The sequence below is a fragment of the Crinia signifera genome, chromosome 6 (genome assembly GCF_055691185.1).
Source record: "Crinia signifera chromosome 6, ASM5569118v1, whole genome shotgun sequence".
Lineage (NCBI taxonomy): Eukaryota > Metazoa > Chordata > Amphibia > Anura > Myobatrachidae > Crinia > Crinia signifera.
The window spans coordinates 254,197,197-254,217,124 of record NC_139222.1 but is presented as its reverse complement, the minus strand read 5'-3'; the positions used below and the strand labels follow the sequence as shown (position 1 = coordinate 254,217,124).

Sequence of the window (19,928 nt, the reverse complement as noted above, 5' to 3'; positions counted from 1 at the left end):
CTAACTTACTACACTTGCACAGACTGGGAAACTGAATTGTATATGGATTTGCTGGTGAATAGTGATCTAATCGCTATTCACTCGGAGATTTGCACGGGGTTTTATGTCTGTCTGGGTGGTGGCTATCTTCATGCACTCCTCTGAATCAGGCCCTAAGTTCCCATGTCTGGACTCTTAGTAAAGCAAGAGATGGTTTGCAGAGCTGATAACCTGTGGCTGTAGAGCAGCGCTGCTAGCACAGGAACATGGGCATCCTAGATAAGGGGTAAGCCCTGTAGACACGGGGTGATTTCTGCTGGCCTCCATGCTGAGCGATACAGGCTAGAGATATCGCCCTTGTGCTCCCCTGCGGCTAGATCGTCCATACATGTGTAGCGGTGTGTGTATGGGCAATCTGAACTAACCAGTGTTCTGGTAAGCACAGGTTGGCGATTTGATTAGATCTTGGCTACATGTAGTCAAGATCTAGTCGGGTGACAGTGATGCGCGGGCCCTGCTGGGGGGGGGCATACACAAGGAGCGATCCGTGCTTAATTTCTAAGTGATCTAGTCAGATCACTTACAAATAGAGCTAACAGCTCCCCGTGTGCATGCTCCTGAAGAATCGATACCCAAATCATTATCCTGGATAAAGTATTTTATGTTCTGGTCAAATATAGGAAGGTGTGCTCCCCCCCCCCCCCCCCCCCCACACACAATCCTCACTATTGTATTATTAGGAAACAGATCCATCTTCTGTGTCTGTGACTTACATCCATGGTTTAGCATTTGCATGCGATACGCCTACTGACAATAACATGGGTATCTGTGTTCTCTTGTAATGGTCCATACACACTGGGGGGTTTTGCCCAGCATGTATGGTGAGAGGTGATGGGGAGAAGCTCTGGGATGAAGAAGCTCAGTGCATACAAACTGAGCATTTTTCGCCCGTTTTTTGGGCGATTTTCCTAGGGGTGGATGGCTTCCCATAGCGGGACACTATGGAAAGCCATCTACTCCGCCGCCCATCTGCTGGTAATACCTGCAGATGAGCGGCCGGTCCAGCGATGATGTGGGAGCGCGCATCAGCGCTCATCTCTGCCCTGTACACACTGGCCGGCATTTGAGCCGGAAACCCCCAACCCCCCGTATACATATAAACTATGCATTAAGCTCTTTGTGGCTAATTTGGCCAACTACAGCGGCAGAGTGTAATCTCCTCAATGTGTTCCAGGCACGTCTTACCCACCACCAGTCATTGATGGTTTATGAGCTGTAATCAAAGCTTTTGTGGTGTCGCTTCAGCTTTCATTTCATTGTATTATCCGGTTTGTGGTCACTAATGCACCTTGGAGATCTGTCAGCGCGTCGCTCTGCAGCCACAGAGGTTACTTATCCAATTACACAGCGTTGTTTAATCACTCAGGAAATCCCAAGATGCTCTCTGATCACAGAAACCTAATATAATGCAAACATGGATGGGGGGCTTGTGGTACTGGCATCATGATGGCATTGCCTGTGTGATTTGTACATTGCATATGATACACTGAGGACGCCATTTCATTTAACCCCTTGAGTGGTGTTTTTTGCTGGGCAGGACAAACCTACCAGGGCTGGTTTGTCATGCCCCAGCAAAACCCACCACAGATCATAGGAACCCCCCCCCCCCCCCCACCTCACCTTTGCTCCGGCGTTGGTACGCTGCTCCCCTGCCACCGCTGCCCTAGGCTCGGGGATGTTTCGCAGCGGCTCGGGAGGACTCGGGTGTCTGAACTCCCCCGAGCCTGCCGCCTACATCACAACAGTATGGTGATTGGCGGCTGGTTGCGGGGGAGCTCCGGCGTACGATCGCTGAGTATGCCGGAGTGGAGGGACCAACATGAGGGTGTGTGTGTGTGTGTGTGTGTGTGAGACGGGAGGAGGGGGGGACCCCTAAAAGTAGTGCACCAGTGGTGCTTCAATGGAGACACCACTGGCGCGCACCTACTACATAGTGGTATGCCCAGAAATTTGGATGCCCGCCAATCATCTAATGATTTTTCCCAGGCTTGCAGATAACTCAGTCTGACCTGACTTTTATCTGGCCCCAACAGGGGCGGGGCACTAATATCATGTGACCTCAGCCGCCCGCCCAGTGCAGGCTTCGGCACGCCTGTGTTCACATGGGGACGCGCAGCGTTTTTCTGGGTGCACCCACTGTATCTGTGGGCACGCCCAGGAAACGCTGGACATCCCCATGCTCCAGCTCCCTGTACGCACCGCTGTGTGACGGCTGCTGAAATTATTTGTACTGCGGCCCTATACACATGCGCTGAGCCGCATCATCAGTCTCCGGCGCGAATACGCAGTGGACCGAGTGATGCTGAATTAGGCCCTTAATGCTCTGTATTTCACCGCCGTCACACACTGACATGCACGCGCAGCCGTAGGCAACTGCTGGTGTCCGTGTACACATCTAAAAGTGAAGCTGCAGATGTTCATTGTCTCCTATATTGGCGGTTCTATTTATTAACCCATTCATTGCTGATTGTTTGTCTTTTTCAGAAGCAAGAAAGATGAAGCGTTACTTAAGAAGCCGTTCCAGAAAGACAGACACGGGAAGGTGGCGCACCGCGAGGTTGCAGCGGAAGAGTGGGACAGGTGCGTTGTACTGTTACCTGTATGTTAGGACACTGCCACGCCGCTCATACATGACATGTTTTCTGTTTTCTTTCCATGAAGGGAGGAAGCCCGGAACCGCAGATTCCACCTGATCTCTATGGATGCCGTATCCTTTGTCCGCAGTCCTGATAATAGTGTCTGATCATATACCTATATAGCCTTCCACTGGCAGTGTTCCGGCAGGAGAATAAACTGCTGTTACTTGTAGAAAGACCTAGTTAAAGTATTAGAAAAGGTATTTGGTGGATGAATAATATCTCAACAGATGCCTAACCCCCCCCCCCACTCAGCGCGCCATGTTCCATTTATATTTGTGCATCTTGTTTTTTTACCGCAAACTGTGACTTAGGGCTTTATTCTAGTTCACTCTTTCTGACAAAATCCTTCTTAGATGGACAAAACCATGTGCACTGCAGGTGGGGCAGATGTTACTTGTGCAGAGAGAATTAGATTTGGGTGGGGGTTTTACTTCAAAGTGAGATCTATATTGCAGTGTAAAAATAAAGCAGTCAGTGTTTACCCTGCACAGAAACAAAATAACTCAGCCAAATCTAACTCTCTCTGCACATTTTACATCTGCCCCCCTGCAGTGCACATGGTTTTCTCCATCCAAGAAGGATTTTGTCAGAAAGAGTGAATTAGAATAAAGCCCTTAATTGCAATGTGATGTGGCTAGGAGACTGTGCTGATTAATTTAATTTGTTATGTGATACATTTAGGGGGGTATTCTATGTGGGGTCGAGCTGGCCTGACAGCCGTGACCATGTCCCGTTCTGGGTCTGCTCGACCGAGAAATCTCAGGTGGGATTCAATGTCCCGTGGGACGTCCTGTAGCGGGACGAGAAGGGGGCGTGGCTGTGAGTTGCGGTCAGGAAGAGGCGAGCTGCAGCCGGGAGCTCGTCACTTTCCAGCCGCTCTCGGCAGAACGAGCATGACTGCTTGTGAAGTCGGACTTGTCCTGTCAAGATTCCCTGTTCAATGCTATCTGGGAAGACCGCATTGAATAGGGCGCCGCAGCCATCTCCCCCGTCGGGAGATGGCTGCGGGAGATTGAATACCCCCCTAACTGCTACATTGCAACATTTTTCCACACTGAGTTCCATTGTGCTACATATACAGACTCGGTTGCACACAGATATACAAGTGCCTACGGGCTGCTGCAGCAAATGACCAAGCAGCGGATCTCACTGGTTACGGGTGTAGATTTAAAGCGCCAATCATTAAATTGACTGGTTTTGCCATTTGATTTACAACCTCTTTATATCTGTAGCCAAGATAGTGCGGATCACGCTGCTTCTGAGAAGATTTCTATTTCTGTGTCTACCTCTATTCAGCCCTGATATTCTCTCGTTTATGTTGCCCATTTTTGGATTAATACAAATTGGACCATCTGGGTGGGAATAATGATAGAAATGGAAAAGGGCGCAGGAAGAATAAAGTGCTTACATAATGCAAGTGTCTATATAAACTTTGTCTAAGTCACATGGACTGTCCACTTTATACACTTGGTTCCATTACTTTCTTTGTTTTGCCTGAAGTGTCCAAATGTTTGATTCATTCCTTATGCATATCGTATCCTGTTACTCGGTAATGGAATCCAGAGTGTGATGATCTCATGCGAGCTTTGGTTTTTCTGTTACTTCTCTGCAGAATAAACAAACCGATGTTGGCACGTCAAATGACGGTTGCACTGATTCAACGGAAAAATAAACATCAGTGGTTTATCCGGGCATAGATCAGCTCACAGACCATGTTTATGTTGACCGTCAATACCAAAAAGGTGGACGTTAACACCCAAAAAAGCTGAAAACCCCATGTCGACTTTTTGTCAATGTCAGCACTTTAGCACGTTGACCCTCAATTAGTATAACACCTGCTGAGCTAAAATGTTATACTGAAAATGTATTTCTACACACAAATGACAGATCCTAAGAGGAATATGAATTATATTACAATCTTCTAAACCTCTACCGAGCACACTTCTAGCTCTATAATAGAGAGATGGAGATTTATGAGCAATGCGGTATAACACGTACAGCGCCACTTTCTGCCTGTGCACAGAATACAATGGGGGTTATTCTGGTCCAGATGCAAATTCACACCCTTTCGAATGGTTTACTGCCACCACCCATTCGCAAGGGCGACTCGCCTGCAGGGGAACCTCACACATTTTTCGATCTATAGGTTTGGAAGGTGCATGCATTTGTAACCTTACACATGCGTGCGCGCTGGGGAGGAAATGGGCGGGCAGCTGACATCCGGTGCCCCGCCCCCAGTGCGTGTCACGGTCTCATTAGCATGAGAACGGCGAGTGGATTCAGTATTGAATCCCGGCGGTCGGGATCCCGGCGTTCAGAATCCCGACCCCGGAATCCCGACAGACGAAATGCCGACAAGGGGGGGACGTGGATCGCCCCCCCTTGCGGGCTCGCTGCGCTCGCCACGCAGCGGGCCCGGTGCCTCGCTACGCTCGGCACACTAATTTATTCTCCCTCCAGGGGTGTCGTGGACACCCACGGAGGGAGAATGTGTCGGTATTTCGGCGGTCGGGATTCTCAACGCCGGGATCCCGACCGCCGGGATTGTAACTACATCCCCGGCGAGTGAAGCCCATGAAACGTTGGGTGTTCCCATATGGTAATGGGGCTGCCCGGCGCCCCCCCCCCCGCTCGCTGTGTTGGGTGCGTGCCTGTTTGCTGTGGGTGCACACACAGAAATGTGCACGCCGCAACCAGCGGACCCCTTTTGAACGCAGGCAATCTGTGAGCGTACCTGAATAAGGTCCAATGTGCCCAGCCTGACCCCCAGCTGTATCCCTGCTTGGAATTGGTGAGCTTTCTTTCTTTCTTTTCCAATACTAAGGAAACTTTCCAAGACTGACATTTATTTCTTTATTTCTTTAACTGTGAGCGCCTAAGTTTGCCAGACATCAGAAGTTCGTAAATGACTACATTCTGTATTATGGGGGGAAACTGCAAGACTTCAAGCTGGCCAAGTAAGTGCATTCAGATCCTTACGCAGTTGTAGATGTCGCTGATACGTTCCATTCAGCTATCGGGATATTTGTTTCCATTCTATGGTTTGACCATTCTTCATCTTACACCGCACCAGGTATAGAACACAGGGGAGGAGGTGCTGTCGTATAACAATTATCCATAGATCATCTGTAGCCTTATGGAGCAGGGTCATATTGAGTTTGCATGGATGTGCCAAGGCCTCCAGCACAGAGAGCTAGTTCTCTACTCCTGAAAACTTTATTACACTGTGTATGTGATTAAGAAGATAGAGCTACTAAGGTGGAGTTATGCTTTTTTTTAAATGACATCGGTCGACAGTCAAAAATGGCGACATGAGTTTTTCACGTTTTCTGACCCAAATGTCGACATGGACACTATTGGGCACACTATTTTAGTCTCCCTCCACGCCCTAGTGGATGGTAGGGCATGAAATACCGCCTGTCGGCACATGTTGGTTAAAAAAAACCCATAAGAAACTCATGTCAACCTTTTGATGTCGACCTAGCCATTGTCGAAATAATGCTCGTCTGGACCTTCCAACCCTGTAGGAAAACACAGCAGTAAAGGCCCATACACATCGGCCAACTTTGCCATTCAGCTCAACAGCCGCCCAGTGTGTACGGGGCAGTGATGAGCGGTGATGCACGCTCCCGCATCATCGCTGGCCACCGTTGCTCATCTGCCTGTATTACCAGTATGTTAGCGACGGTGTAGACAGCTTTCCATACCGTCCTACTATGGATAGTCATTCACCCCCGGGAAAATTGCTAAAAAGGGTAAAAATCTATCAGTGTGTATGCACTAATCACTTTTCAGCCCAGCAGTTTTCCCCATCATCGTTATCCGTACATTCTGGGCAAAATCCACCAGTGTGTATGCACTAATCACTTTTCAGCCCATCCTGCTGACATTTTTATATTCGTTTCTCTCTTTTGTGTTAAAGTCCTGTATTATGCCCAAAATGCCTAAAGCAGTTTTAGTATGGCAGATTCCGTCTGTTGTGATCTGATTTCCCAACAGCTGAAGAAGATAATTCACCCTGAGCACTGTATCCGAATCTACCACTAACTGACATGTTCATTTATGCCTAAGAATTTCTTCATTGCCCATTATGACATTTCCTTGACACGTGACTCATTGTATGAATACTACTGCTCTGCTTATACCTGTTTTTTTGTTCAAAACCCATAACGGTACAATTAAATGCATTATTTATTTGGTTCAGTACGGATGGTGTAATGGTTAGCATTACTGCCTCACAGCACTGAGGTCATGGGTTCAATTCCTACCATGACTCTAATACCCCTTTTACACCGCCGAAAAATCCGGGTCAGCGGCGGGTCAGACCCGGATCTTCGGCGGTGTAAATCTCTAACGCCGTGTCCCTTTACACGGGACTTCTACCCAGGTCCTGACCTGGGTAGAGGGCGGTGTAAATGGGAACGCCGGGTCGGATGACCCGGCTCCCATTTACATGAATGGGGAACGTCCAACATGCGGACCGCAGCGTCCGCAGGTTGGACGGATTGTCAGTCTGACACTGACAGCCGGCGCTGCTGTCTGCTATACCCTGCAGACAGCAGCGGCGGCGGGGGAGGGAGGTGAACGGATGCCTGTGTGCGGCATCCATTCACCTCCTGTCCAATGGCGGGGGGGGGGGGTGTGCGCGGGACTGGGGGCAGCCTAGCAGCTTACCTTGGTGCTGGGCTGCCCCCAGCAGCGTTCCGGGTACGGCGGCGTCGATCGGCGCTTGAAGATGACATCGCGCTGTCATCTTCAAGTGCCGGGAAGGGGCGGGAGGGGGGTGCGGGCGTTTAAGCCCGTCCGGTGTAAATGCACCTAAACGCCGGATCGCACCCGGCTTCAACCAGGGTCCAAAAAGCCGGGTGCGACCTGGCGTTTTGGTCTAAAAGGGGTATAACTGTGCGGAGTTTGTATAATCTCCCCATACTTGCGTGGGTTTCTTCCGGGTACTCCGGCTTCCTCCCACAATCCAAAAACATACTGGAAGACTAATCAGCTCCCAACAAAATTAACCCCAGAACATCTGTGTGTGCGTGTACATGTGGTAGGGAATATAGATTGTAACCTCCACTGGGGCAGGGACTGATGTAAATGTTCAAATATTCTCTGTAAAGCGCTGCGGAATATGTGTGCGCTATATAAGAAACTGTTAATAAATAATACATGCATTATAGCGTGTCTGTTCATCAGATACCCTTTCTGTTTGCAGAGCAGATCGTAAAACAGACTTAGATGTTATACGAGAGAACCACAGATTCCTCTGGCAGGAAGAAGATGAAGACGAGCTGACTTGGTAAGTTGAGTGGCTTCAAATCCTTAATTATAGATCTGCTTCATCTTCACTTGCAGCCCATAAGGGATACAGGGGTAGATGTATGAAGCAGTGATAAGAGAGAAGTTATTTATTTACATTTTAGGCCCAAGAGCTTGTACATTGTATTAAGCATCATTGGCAACCGGGCCTGCAGGGCTGATTTATGGGCACTAGTGCGCTTGCCGAGCACATTTCTGGGTGCAGGCTAACTCCATCTCATTTCCCCCAGTAAAACTCATCTGTGCCTAGTCATGATTGGTAGGGATGCCAATCCCGGGGCATTTTTTCATTCCTGAATTTTGGGATTGAAAAATTCTGAATCCCAGGATGCCGGGATTGGCCTCCCTAACTAAAAAAAATGCCGGAAGGGGGTGGGATGGAAGTGGTGCGGCTGCGCAGGGTGACATCTGACCGTCACGCTGCGCAGAGCAACACAGCCGTGGATCGGGAACGGCATGCGCAGTATAATCCTGAAATCCCAGGATTGGAAAATCCAATCCCGGGATTTAAATATTTTAGGGCCACCCTAATGTTTAGTGCTTAATCTAGAAATCAAAATGAAAAGACCTGATCTTTGGTTCCTTAAGAAGTAGCCGGGGGAAAAGGTCCATGTGTCCAGAGCAAGTAGCGGTTCTACATTGTCAGTGACATACTTGTAAATTGTTATTAGTGGTACATAAGCTGTAATTATGACATTGTTTTCTGTTCACGTTTATGAGTAAATCTCTTTATAGCATTAATAAATTAACCCTTTGATTGCCAAGTGAATTTGTCAAAATAGGTGTGAAAATTGCCAAGCAAACATATTTATCCATCATAATGACCTGTAATGTTTACCTTTTATATAGGAAATATAATTTTATTTTTAAGTTTAATTTATATAACAAATGTGAGCGACGCTGGGATTTTCAAGTGGATAATTTGCACTTCTCTCACAGATGTTGGGTTTAAAGCCAGAAATAAATAAATGACCTTGTGTACCTGCTGTGTACAGTGTATGCAGTCACAGTCCTAGGGAACACTGTCATTACTCTGGGGCAAAAGCCCCAGAGTAACATATGGTCACATGACAGATTTGTACAGACGGGTGACCAGTGGCATCGCCAGAAAGTTCATCTATCTGCTATATCTGTGACATACATGTGCAGCACATACTGCACTTTTTGAATTAAAGTCTTGTTATGTGTAAATGTTCACTTATCGATTAAATGATTTCTTAACATTTATTACTGACATACCAGACTGTTTTAGTCTTCTGTTTCGGATCGATGTTCCGCAGACCCAGTAAATTTATAATGCTCCTAGAAATAACCATCAAAGACACAATCATCAATTGCTGATGGAAGTGATTACGGTCTGTTTCTGATTCGCTCGCTGCATCTGTGCCGTGTAAATGTATTGTCTAAGTACAGACAGATGTGGACATTTTCCTTCTGACCTAATATAAAGCTTTTCTTCTGAGTTGACAGGGAGCAGAGGCTTGCAAAGAAGTACTATGATAAATTATTTAAAGAGTACTGTATAGCGGATCTTAGCAAATACAAAGAAAACAAGGTTTGTGTGTTTATCCGTTATTTCTCTTTGCTGTTCCAGGAACATTAAGCAGTCACATGTTTTTGTCAGTTGGGGGGTTTGGGTGATTACACATCGGATGGGCCATGGCATGTACTGGTATAATGGGGCAGATGTATTAAGCCTGAACAAGAGATAAATGCAAGGGTGATAAAGAGAGATAAATGTCCAGCCAATCAGCTCCTTACTGACTTTTTTCAAACACAGGCTGTAACATGGCAGTTAGCAGGTGATTGGCTGGACGTTTATCTCTCCTTATCACCCTTGCATTTATCGGTACTTGTTTCCTATCTGGGCACCCATCGCGGTCATCGTGGGTACATCGTATGCCATTATAATGACATGCGATGCGACCGACGCGATTACCGCGATTTTACATAGGGACCAATGTTAAATGTCCCAATTGACCCGCGATGACCGCGATTTACCATAGGAAACAATGTTAAATGGATCAATTTCCCCAAATTATCATAGGGAACAATGGGAAATGGGGCAAAAACACCCCTGAACATAAAAATGTCCCCCCAAAAGTAGTTGACGCCACCCCGCCATCAACGTGAACCCGAAGCGTGGCGAGCGGCGGCGGTACGCGTCCTCCGACCTTTTCATGCCCTACTATCCACTAGGGCGTGGAGTGAGAATAGAATAGTGTGGCGAGCGCAGCGAGCCACCGAGCCCGAAGCGTGGCGAGCGGATGCGGATACCTTCACAGTTATACGCGTCCCCTCGCAGGCTTCCCAGGTGTCCATGGCGACGCGGACACCTGGGAAGCCCGCGAAGGGACGCGTTTACCTGTGAAGGTATCCGCGTCCCCTCGCGGGGCTCGGTGGCTCGCTGCGCTCGCCACACTATTCTATTCTCACTCCACGCCCTAGTGGATAGTAGGGCATGAAAAGGTCGGAGGACGCGTACCGCCGCCCCTCGCGGGCTCGCTGCGCTCGCCACGCTTCGGGTTCACGTTGATGGCGGGGTGACGTCAACTACTTTTGGGGGGACATTTTTATGTTCAGGGGTGTTTTTGCCCCATTTCCCATTGTTCCCTATGATAATTTGGGGAAATTGATCCATTTAACATTGTTTCCTATGGTAAATCGCGGTCATCGCGGGTAAATTGAGGCATTTAACATTGTTCTCTATGGGAAAATCGCGGGCATCGCGTCTAGCCCATCGCAGCCGATTTTTTATCGGCCGCGATGGCCCCGATTTTACCCCCGATGCCCGCGATTAAAATCGTGGGCGCCCAGATAGGAAACAAGTACCCATTTATCTCTTGTTAAGGCTTAATACATCTGCCCCAATCTGCTTTGTATAGTTGTATTTTGAAATGCAATTTATAGAGTATTACAAAATAAATAAATGGAATGAGACCACATCATTCACTCAAGGTGGCCATACACAGGTCAGATTTGTTCCTTCAAGCTCCCCAGGAGGCTACATGCGATGTGGCACTTGATGTGCCATTTTTACATACGATAAATCGCATGAGATTTATCGTAGGACTCCCGGGGAGCTGTTGGGGGGGGGGAAAGGGGAGTATAGGGCATTACAAGACTCACTCGCCTGTCAGGTCCCTATGATGTGCTCAGGCCCCTGGCCGCAGACTCCCCGCCCCTGTCACCTTCCTCCATTCTTCCAACACATATGACCAGTCCCTATGAGGCCAGCCAGTCTGTGTGCCCCTGTCCCGCCCCGCCGCTGTATGCGTGAGGGTGGCTAACCCGGGTCAAGCAGAGGCAGCCTGCGTACTGAGGGCACATGACAGGCGGCATTCGGGGTCTTGCCAGCACTCAATGGAAGATCTGATGCGATTTATTGCAGGTATGAAAAAGCTGTTAGGACATGCCACTGATGGTCCGATTCTAATTTTTACTGGATATTCAGGCTCCGATGTGCAGGGGATCACCGCATATGATCCAACCTGATGTCAAACACATCCGATTTGGCCAGTTTTCATCCGATATATTGGCCCGATACGTCAGTATCGGATGAAAACAGGCCACATCAGACCTGTGTATGGGCACCTTTTACATATGAGATGTAAGTAGTATCCCAGCATGATTCTGGCAATACTGCAGAAAAAAGATGAATGAACAGAAGTTAATTTAGAGTGCTCGTAATGTGCTCAAAGCAGCTGCTTAATAAGGAGTAGTCAGCCTCTATACAACAATAATAAAAAGAACAAGAATAGCAGCGCTGATATACTTCTGTGTCTAAATGAGTGAATCAATTAAAAAGTGTATTTAAAAACATATAATAAAATTGTAATAAAACAGCACATTTCAGAATTCGAGCCCTTCTGCATTAATATAGACAACCCAGTAGTAGTAGTCCCACTTGGTGGAGTCCAGAAGGAATAATTAATCCTGGGTGCCACCGGAGGTAAAGTCCTGATCTTATAGATGGTAAATTACCAGAGCCAGGAGCCTCAACTAGGATGCAACTGTTTCTTCAGGTGGCGGATAGCTGTGACTTCCGAGCGTTGCTATTCTTGTTCTTTTGATTCTGCCAATATATCTGGAAACATGAGGACCAGTGGCGTTGCCCGTAGCTACCAACCGAATCTGACCTAGTGATTTAAAGAGCTGACAGAAATAAATGCTGAATCATGCTGGATTAACATTTATTTATTTTGCCTTCTAAAATGATCAGCCAAAGTCAACAGTCTCTGGTGGCTCTGTCCGTCCTCGGGTTAGTAAATCATGACCTTTTTGTATGATTGTTCATCTTTACTCATCTCCTTTCCCGTATGCATTACATACGTAGATTCGTTTCCTAATGAAGTGTTTTTTAGTTGGTCTCCAAGTCACAGGCCATAAGACAAAACTATAATCTAGTGCACCAGCATTCATTACTATAGTTACAGTTTTTGTTTGTTTTTTCCTCCTATTGCAGTTTGGGTTTCGATGGAGAGTTGAGAAAGAAGTAATATCTGGAAAAGGTAAGAGTAATAATCGCTCTTTAACCATCAACGTATATAAGGGCCTGTGTTCTGGAGGGCAGAAATGTCAGGTTATGGTATAAAACATCTACAGTGTCTAGGTCTACAATCATATGGTCGAACACTAATGGTTGACAGTCACAAGGTCCACAGGGTCCAAAGGTTAATATTGAAAAGGTTGACATGGAAAAAGGTCGACATGATTTTTTATGTTTTTAAGGTGTCTATGTCGAAATAGGTCGACATGGACACTGTCTAAGTGTACCGCCTCCCCTCGCATGGCGCGCTGTGCTCGGCACACTATTTTAATCTCCCTCCATGCCCTAGTCCAAAGTGTGAATGGTAGGGCATGGAATACCGCCTGTCAGCACGTCGGCTGAAAATTTAGTAAAAAAAAAAAAGCATGTCGACCATTAAACCCTCTCGACCTTTTGACTGTCGACCTTTAAACCCTGTTGACCTTTTCACACTTCGGAATGTCGACCATTAGTGGTGGACCATTTGACTCATGAGTCAGTCTATGATCAGTCCGGAAACTGAAATGTCATGAGAGGGCTAGAATAAATATATTGTTTTTCTAAGACAGAAGTCATTACATGCTTTCGGCAATACCTACACAATGGGGGGTATTCAATGAGGCTGATTCGCCAGGTTTTTATGGCGAGTTTGTGCTGTTTGGCAAATTTCTGACTAAAACGGTGAATCACCCTATTCAATGACCAGATGGCGAATACATTTGAAGGTTTTTTTCACCATGATTCACCGAGTAGCAATCGCTATCTTTTTATGGTGAAGTGGAAGGTGAACTTTTAAAATAAAGTGTTTTTTACATTTGGTGTCAAAAAATCAGGAATTTTATTCTGAGGAGGGGCATGCTATATATATATGAATATTTCCTCTACCTCCCCCATGGCAGCCATCACAAATGGGGTTCCTCCCCACTGGGTAGTGCTCCGGAAAGGGAAAAAAAAGACACCTGCCCTATAAGAAGGCACCTCCTCCTGGCCTCAGTGTCTTTTTTTCCCTTTCGGGTAGTGTGTGAGAGGTGGCTTACCCTGGGGGCTGTAGAGGAAAGAAACCGACGGTTATGTGTCCCCCTGCAGCAGCTCCGGCGGTCCTGCAGTGAGGGAGGGCAGGCCGAGCCCTTATGGAGGTATGTGAAACTCCTTGAGCCGCATGCGGACCCCTGCGGGGGCAGCTACAAGCGGCGGCGTCTACAGGCGTGCTGCTAATGGCGGCCGGGATCGCGTTGCCGCAGCACGCCTGGCCTGCGTTAATCCAGTAAGCGAAAGCGGGCGGACGTCAGCGGCGGTGCGCGGCGCAGGGTGATGACGCGTCTCTCCGTCCTCTTAAGGGCGGGAGAAGCCGGCGTCTCTGTATGCTTGTATCCCGGCGTCCACGTGCAGCGGACTAAGGAGCGGTGAGAAGCAGCAGCGGTACGGTCTGGTGAGCCTGTGTATTTTTTCTGTTTACAGGTATGGCGCTTATATCGTTTCTTGTTAGTGTGTGGCATGGTTCCAGCCTTGAGTTCCATGCCACACTGAGTGTGTGTTTATTCAGTCTAACAAGTGGTCTGTCTTGTTGTATAGGGAGTTGGATAGTTATTGAAGCAGGCAAAGCATCCAGGTGGCTGTTAGATTACAAGTGTTCATTATTGGAGCAGGTATGCGCAGCATTTTAATGCTGGTGGGTTGCTGGTTTCTCTGTTAAGCAGAGTCTTAACTGTTGTTCTAATTTTGTGTCAGTGCGCACCGCTGCTATACTATGGAAGAGGAAAATCGGCAGACAGCCAAAAAGTCAGGGTAAGCCACAAATGGTGATTTTTATTTTGGGTGATTTTGTTTTGATTTGTTTTGGTTTTGGTGTTTGTTAGTGGTACTTTGGTTTTGGTTTTGTCAATGGTACTTTGGCTTGGTTTTGGGAATTTTTTCCTTATGGTGATTAGGTGATGGTGCTTTGGTTGAAAGGCTAATTAGGCTTGGTATTGGCTGTTGCAGGTCTGAGGCCAGCAAGGAGAAGGAGAGTAAAGCCAAACACAAGAGGACGCACTCACCGAAATGTTTTTCATGTGATAAAACATTACCTGAAAAGTATGTGGGCGGCATCTGTGAGGAGTGTAAGGCCCCTCAGCCTCTACCCACGGCTCAAATGACGAACCTAGTGGATATGCTGAAAACAGCATTAGCAGGGACTTTTGTTACAAAAGAAGACCTGAGTAAAATGTCTGGAAAAAGGAAGCATGTGGTCTTAAGTGACGACTCGGATGACTCTGTGGAGGACATCACTTGTGCGCAGTTGCTGGGTCAGGATCCAGATGAGGATCAAGACATACCTCAGGACAAGTCGGAGGACTTCAATCCTGATATGATCAATAACCTGTTAGAGCTTATCCATAGGGCCCTCAATATTGAGGATCAGCAAGAGGACCTTAATTTACAGGAACTTTTGTTCAAGGATAAGAAAAGGAAGGGGAAATGTTTTCCCTTATCTCAGACTTTGAAAGCTGTCATTACTGAGGAGTGGAAGCACCCGGATAAGAGGGTGGCTGCTTCCACCAGAGTAACGAAAATGTACCCATTCGACAAGGATCAGGTGTCGACATGGGAAGAGGCGCCAAAAGTTGACGCAGCTATCTCTAGGCTGTCAAAGAAGACTACACTTCCCTTGGAAGATGTAAATATCTTCAAAGACCCTATGGAGCGCAGACTTGAGCTGGGTCTAAAAAAGCAGTACCTTACGGCAGGGGCATCCCTTAAACCAGCGGCTGCTATGGCTGTCACCTCACGTGTAATGCGAGGATGGTGCCAGCAATTGGAGGCGGACATTTTGGACGGAATTAAAAGGTCCGAACTCATTAAAACAGTCCAAGATGTACAATTGGCTGTTGAGTTTATGTGTGAGGCAACTATGGACTCCATACGCCTATCCGCTAGAGCAGCTGCCACTGCAGCGGCAACACGTCGAGCCCTTTGGTTGAAACCTTGGGCGGCTGACGTACAGTCAAAGAATAAACTGTTATCCCTACCATTCCAAGGGGAGTATCTGTTTGGCAAACAGCTTGATGAGCTAATTACTAAAATCTCGGGGGGCAAATCAGTCTGGTTGCCCCAAGATAAAGCTGTCAAAAAGAATGTTCCAGCGAAATTTAATCGATTTCAGCAGCAGGAATACAGAGACTCCAGGGCTTATAGGCCGGGAAGGGCCTATAGGAGAGGAAGCTGGATGTCTCGGGCGTCCTTTCGTTCCCAAAGAGGGAAAGAAGGGAAGGCTCCTTTCCGAAAGGAGCAACAATGACGCCGTCATACAGAGAGTTGGCGCCAGGCTCAAACAGTTTTACCAAGCTTGGCGAGAATCCACCACGGACAGGTGGGTTCTGGAAATAATTCAGACCGGATATCGAATCGAATTTATGAGACTTCCGGGAAGTCTCTTTGTGGAGTCACCAGTACCCAGCGACATGGAGGAGAGACAGGCGCTATTTTCAAGTCTGGAAGAAATGCTAAGACAAGGAGTTGTCGAAGCAGTGCCGAAGAAGCAAGAGAGGCAGGGATGGTTCTCTCGCTTCTTCGTGGTGAAAAAGGCGTCAGGAGGGTTTCGGACCATCCTAGACTTAAGGCGCTTGAACAAGTTTGTGCTAAGCCGAACGTTCAAGATGGAGTCAGTAAGATCGATAATTCCAGACTTAAAACGCGGGGATTACATGACGTCCATAGACTTAAAAGACGCCTATTTACATATACCCATCTACGCAAACCATCACAAGTTTCTCAGGTTTCGTCTGCAAGGGGTCACTTATCAATTTGTGACTCTTCCCTTCGGCCTGTCGACTTCCCCGCGAACTTTCTCCAAAGTGTTGATTGTGATCATAGCAAGGCTAAGACAACAGGGGATAAAACTCTGGCCCTATCTCGACGATATCTTAATCGTGGCAGACTCAGAAGAACTGGTAAAGGAGCACACAGAGCTAGTGCTCAAATGTCTGGAACATCATGGATGGCTGGTCAACGTAAAGAAGAGCCAACTGGTGCCAGTTCAAAAGATTACATACTTGGGGGTATCAATAGATACTCAAAAAATGATAGTGTCTCTCACGGAGACCAGGAGAGAGAAATTGGTACACCAAGTGACATCAATGATGAGGAGATCAGTTGTGTCATCCCAGGACTGCATGGAGGTACTGGGATTGATGGCAGCCGTGTTGGAGACGGTACCATGGGCAAGGTTCCACACAAGAAAATTCCAAAGTTGCTTCCTGTCACAGTGGAACAAGAACAGCAAAGATCTCACTCAAAAGATAATATTGACAAAAGTCGCAAAGTCAGATTTGGCCTGGTGGTCAGACGTGGAACGACTGGAAGCAGGAAAATCGTTTGCAGTAGTCAACCAGGTCACGGTAACAACAGACGCCAGCCAAGGAGGCTGGGGAGCGACATGCGGTCAGTCCATTGCACAAGGACGGTGGTCTCCAAGGTGGCAAGCCGCACATTCCAATCTCAGGGAAATGAAGGCGGTGGTCATGGCCTGTCGGGAGTTCCAGGATCAGCTGATAGCCAGAGACCTGAACGTAAGATCAGACAACCGGGCGGTAGTCTCGTACATAAACCGTCAAGGCGGGACGAGAAGTCGACGCCTCATGGAGATAACATCCCAGTTGTTGGAATGGGCAGAGTGTCACGTACACAGCATCTCGGCAGTCTTCCTGGCAGGGAAAGACAACCTGGTTGCGGACTCGTTAAGCAGAACAGAGTGCCTACCGGGCGAGTGGGCGCTCAACGACAGCCTGTTCAACATGATCGTAGAGAAATGGGGGTGGCCACAGGTGGATCTTATGGCCACAAGTCACAACAAAAAAGTCCCAAGGTACTTCTCAAGGTTCAGAGATCCACAAGCGGAGCAGGTAGATGCCCTGACAGCGGAGTGGAACATGTTCAGAGCGTATGTCTTCCCGCCGATTCCAGTTATTCCGCGCCTACTGAGAAAGATACAGAGAGAGGAGACGGAAGTGATAGCAATACTTCCGTATTGGCCAAGGAGGGCGTGGTTTGCCACGGTGATGCAAATGGCAGTGGACGGACCATGGTTCCTGCCCGAATGGCCCGATCTCCTAGTCCAAGGCCAAGTACGTCAACCGCAGCCACCAACATGGAAACTGACGGCCTGGCTTCTGAAACCGCTACATTAAAATCTAAAGGTTTCTGTGATTCAGTGATCAACACTTTGCTTAAAGCAAGAAAACAATCGACATCCAAAATATATTATCGAGTGTGGAAGAAATATTTGTCCTGGTGTAGCTCAAACCAGCAAATACCGAGTAAAGTTGCCTCAGTACTTGGTTTTCTTCAGGCTGGTTTACAACTAGATTTAGCAGTAAATACTTTGAAGGTACAAATATCAGCATTGGGAGCAATGTTAGATTGGGATCTGGCAGAGAACAGATATATACGCAGATTCATCCAGGCTGCGAAAAGGATCAAACCAAGATTCAGGTCGCCAGTGGCACCGTGGGACTTAAATTTAGTTTTAGGAGTTTTGACGGAAGCCCCGTTTGAGCCGCTACAAGAGGCTACACTGAAGTTACTTTCCTGGAAAGTCAGCTTTTTAGTGGCAATAACCTCCGCAAGGAGGGTGTCAGAATTGCAGGCACTCTGGGCGGAGGAGCCCTTTTTGAATTTTTTTGAGGACAGGGTAGTGCTGCGAACTAACCCTGAATTTTTACCTAAAGTTGTATCAGACTTTCACATCAACCAGGATATAATCCTACCTTCTTTTTGTGCCAATCCGTCAAATGTGAAAGAAGAGCGATTACACAGATTAGATGTTGTAAGAGCGCTCAAAATCTACATACAGAATACGAAAACTATCCGTAAGTCGAAGAATTTATTCGTTTTAACGGAAGGAGTAAACAAGGGTCAAGCTGCATCGAAAGCCACATTGGCTAGATGGATCAAGGCCTGTATCTGCAGAGCCTATCAGATTAGGCAAAGAGAGCCTCCAGTGGGTCTGAAGGCCCATTCCACAAGAGCGGTTGCATCTTCCTGGGCAGAGAGAGGATCTGCATCAGTATTAGAATTGTGCAAAGCAGCCGGGTGGTCTTCCATTCATACCTTCACGAGGCACTATCGTGTGGATGTCATGTCGTCATCAGATGCTAAGGTCGGGAGAAGCGTCCTTAGCGCGGTGATTTAAGGAAGGAGGCTGAAGCAGTACCTTATGATTTAATTTGAAGTCTAGAGTGAAGTAACTCTGGTTTCGTGAGTATGCCCTCCCATATATCAACTGCTAGGGTATTACCCATTTGTGATGGCTGCCATGGGGGAGGTAGAGGAAAGACCAGATTATTACCTGGTAATATGTTTTCCTCTACTCCACCATGGCAGCATATATTCCCGCCCCATTATGTCATGACTGTTAACATGTGTTATGCGGATTAATAATGTGTTTTGTTTTAAAGCTGGAGAATGCAAAGACACTGAGGCCAGGAGGAGGTGCCTTCTTATAGGGCAGGTGTCTTTTTTTTCCCTTTCCGGAGCACTACCCAGTGGGGAGGAACCCCATTTGTGATGGCTGCCATGGTGGAGTAGAGGAAAACATATTACCAGGTAATAATCTGGTCTATATTTAATAAAAAAAATATTTTTTTTTTTACACAGCAGCCAGCAGGGGGCGCCGGAGCCGAGCCGCTCATTAGATATTCATATATTCACTGCCCCCGATCGTTACATATGCACGATCGGGTGTAGTGAATATACCCGGTCCCCTGCTGGCACCCCCAGGGGGAAGCCTGTGCTGCCTGGCACCCGGGGAGCCCACCTCCCCCCCACATACGCTCTGGGGCAGGCAGAGAGACTTCAATCTCCCTGCCTGCCGCCGTCCTCAGGCTCCCTGCGGCGTTCGCCGCAGGAGCTCATATTCGCCGGTCAGGGGCAGCGAGCCCCTGACTCGTTGAATACCGGAGCCGGCGAGGCTCCGGAACGTGGCGAATGTGCAGCGAATCCTAAACAGGATTCGCTGCACCTCGCCGGTATTCACATTGAATACCGCCCAATGAGTTTTAGTTTACCGCAGCTAATGGATTCACTGGGGCTATCATATAATCACTGATGTCGGCGCGTATTACCTGATGCCAGGGCTTAAAAGTGAATTGGTTGCACCAGTAAAACCAAATCCATAAGTGCCTGTTCTTTAAAGTAAAAAGTCCAGTGAAAATACACAGCTTTTTATGAGGTAAGAGAAATATTTTGGACACATAGGGGGTATTCAATCTCGGGTCAAGACTGTCGATCCGTCCAGACAGCCGCCACTCTGGCCCGTTTTTCATTTTGCTCGACCGCATAGACAAAAAGGGTGTGTGTCCGCGTAAACGGCCAAGGATTGTCAAGATTTGGCCGTTATCGCAACAATTCACGGTCGTTATCAACAAAAC

At 47.6% G+C, this 19,928-nt stretch overlaps 1 protein-coding gene across 2 annotated transcripts in view; it reads left to right on the top strand.

Moving 5' to 3' along the window:
* LOC146009219 (protein FRA10AC1) overlaps positions 1 to 19,928 on the top strand; it is a 64,544-nt gene that overhangs the window by 18,081 nt on the left and 26,535 nt on the right. For both annotated transcript variants that reach the window (XM_083149369.1, XM_083149367.1), the window contains exons 3-8: positions 2,524 to 2,619; positions 2,701 to 2,746; positions 5,559 to 5,635; positions 7,891 to 7,974; positions 9,465 to 9,549; positions 12,460 to 12,505. In XM_083149369.1, coding sequence (XP_083005495.1) covers positions 2,524 to 2,619; positions 2,701 to 2,746; positions 5,559 to 5,635; positions 7,891 to 7,974; positions 9,465 to 9,549; positions 12,460 to 12,505 — 434 coding nt within the window. The remainder of the gene's footprint in view (positions 1 to 2,523; positions 2,620 to 2,700; positions 2,747 to 5,558; positions 5,636 to 7,890; positions 7,975 to 9,464; positions 9,550 to 12,459; positions 12,506 to 19,928) is intronic.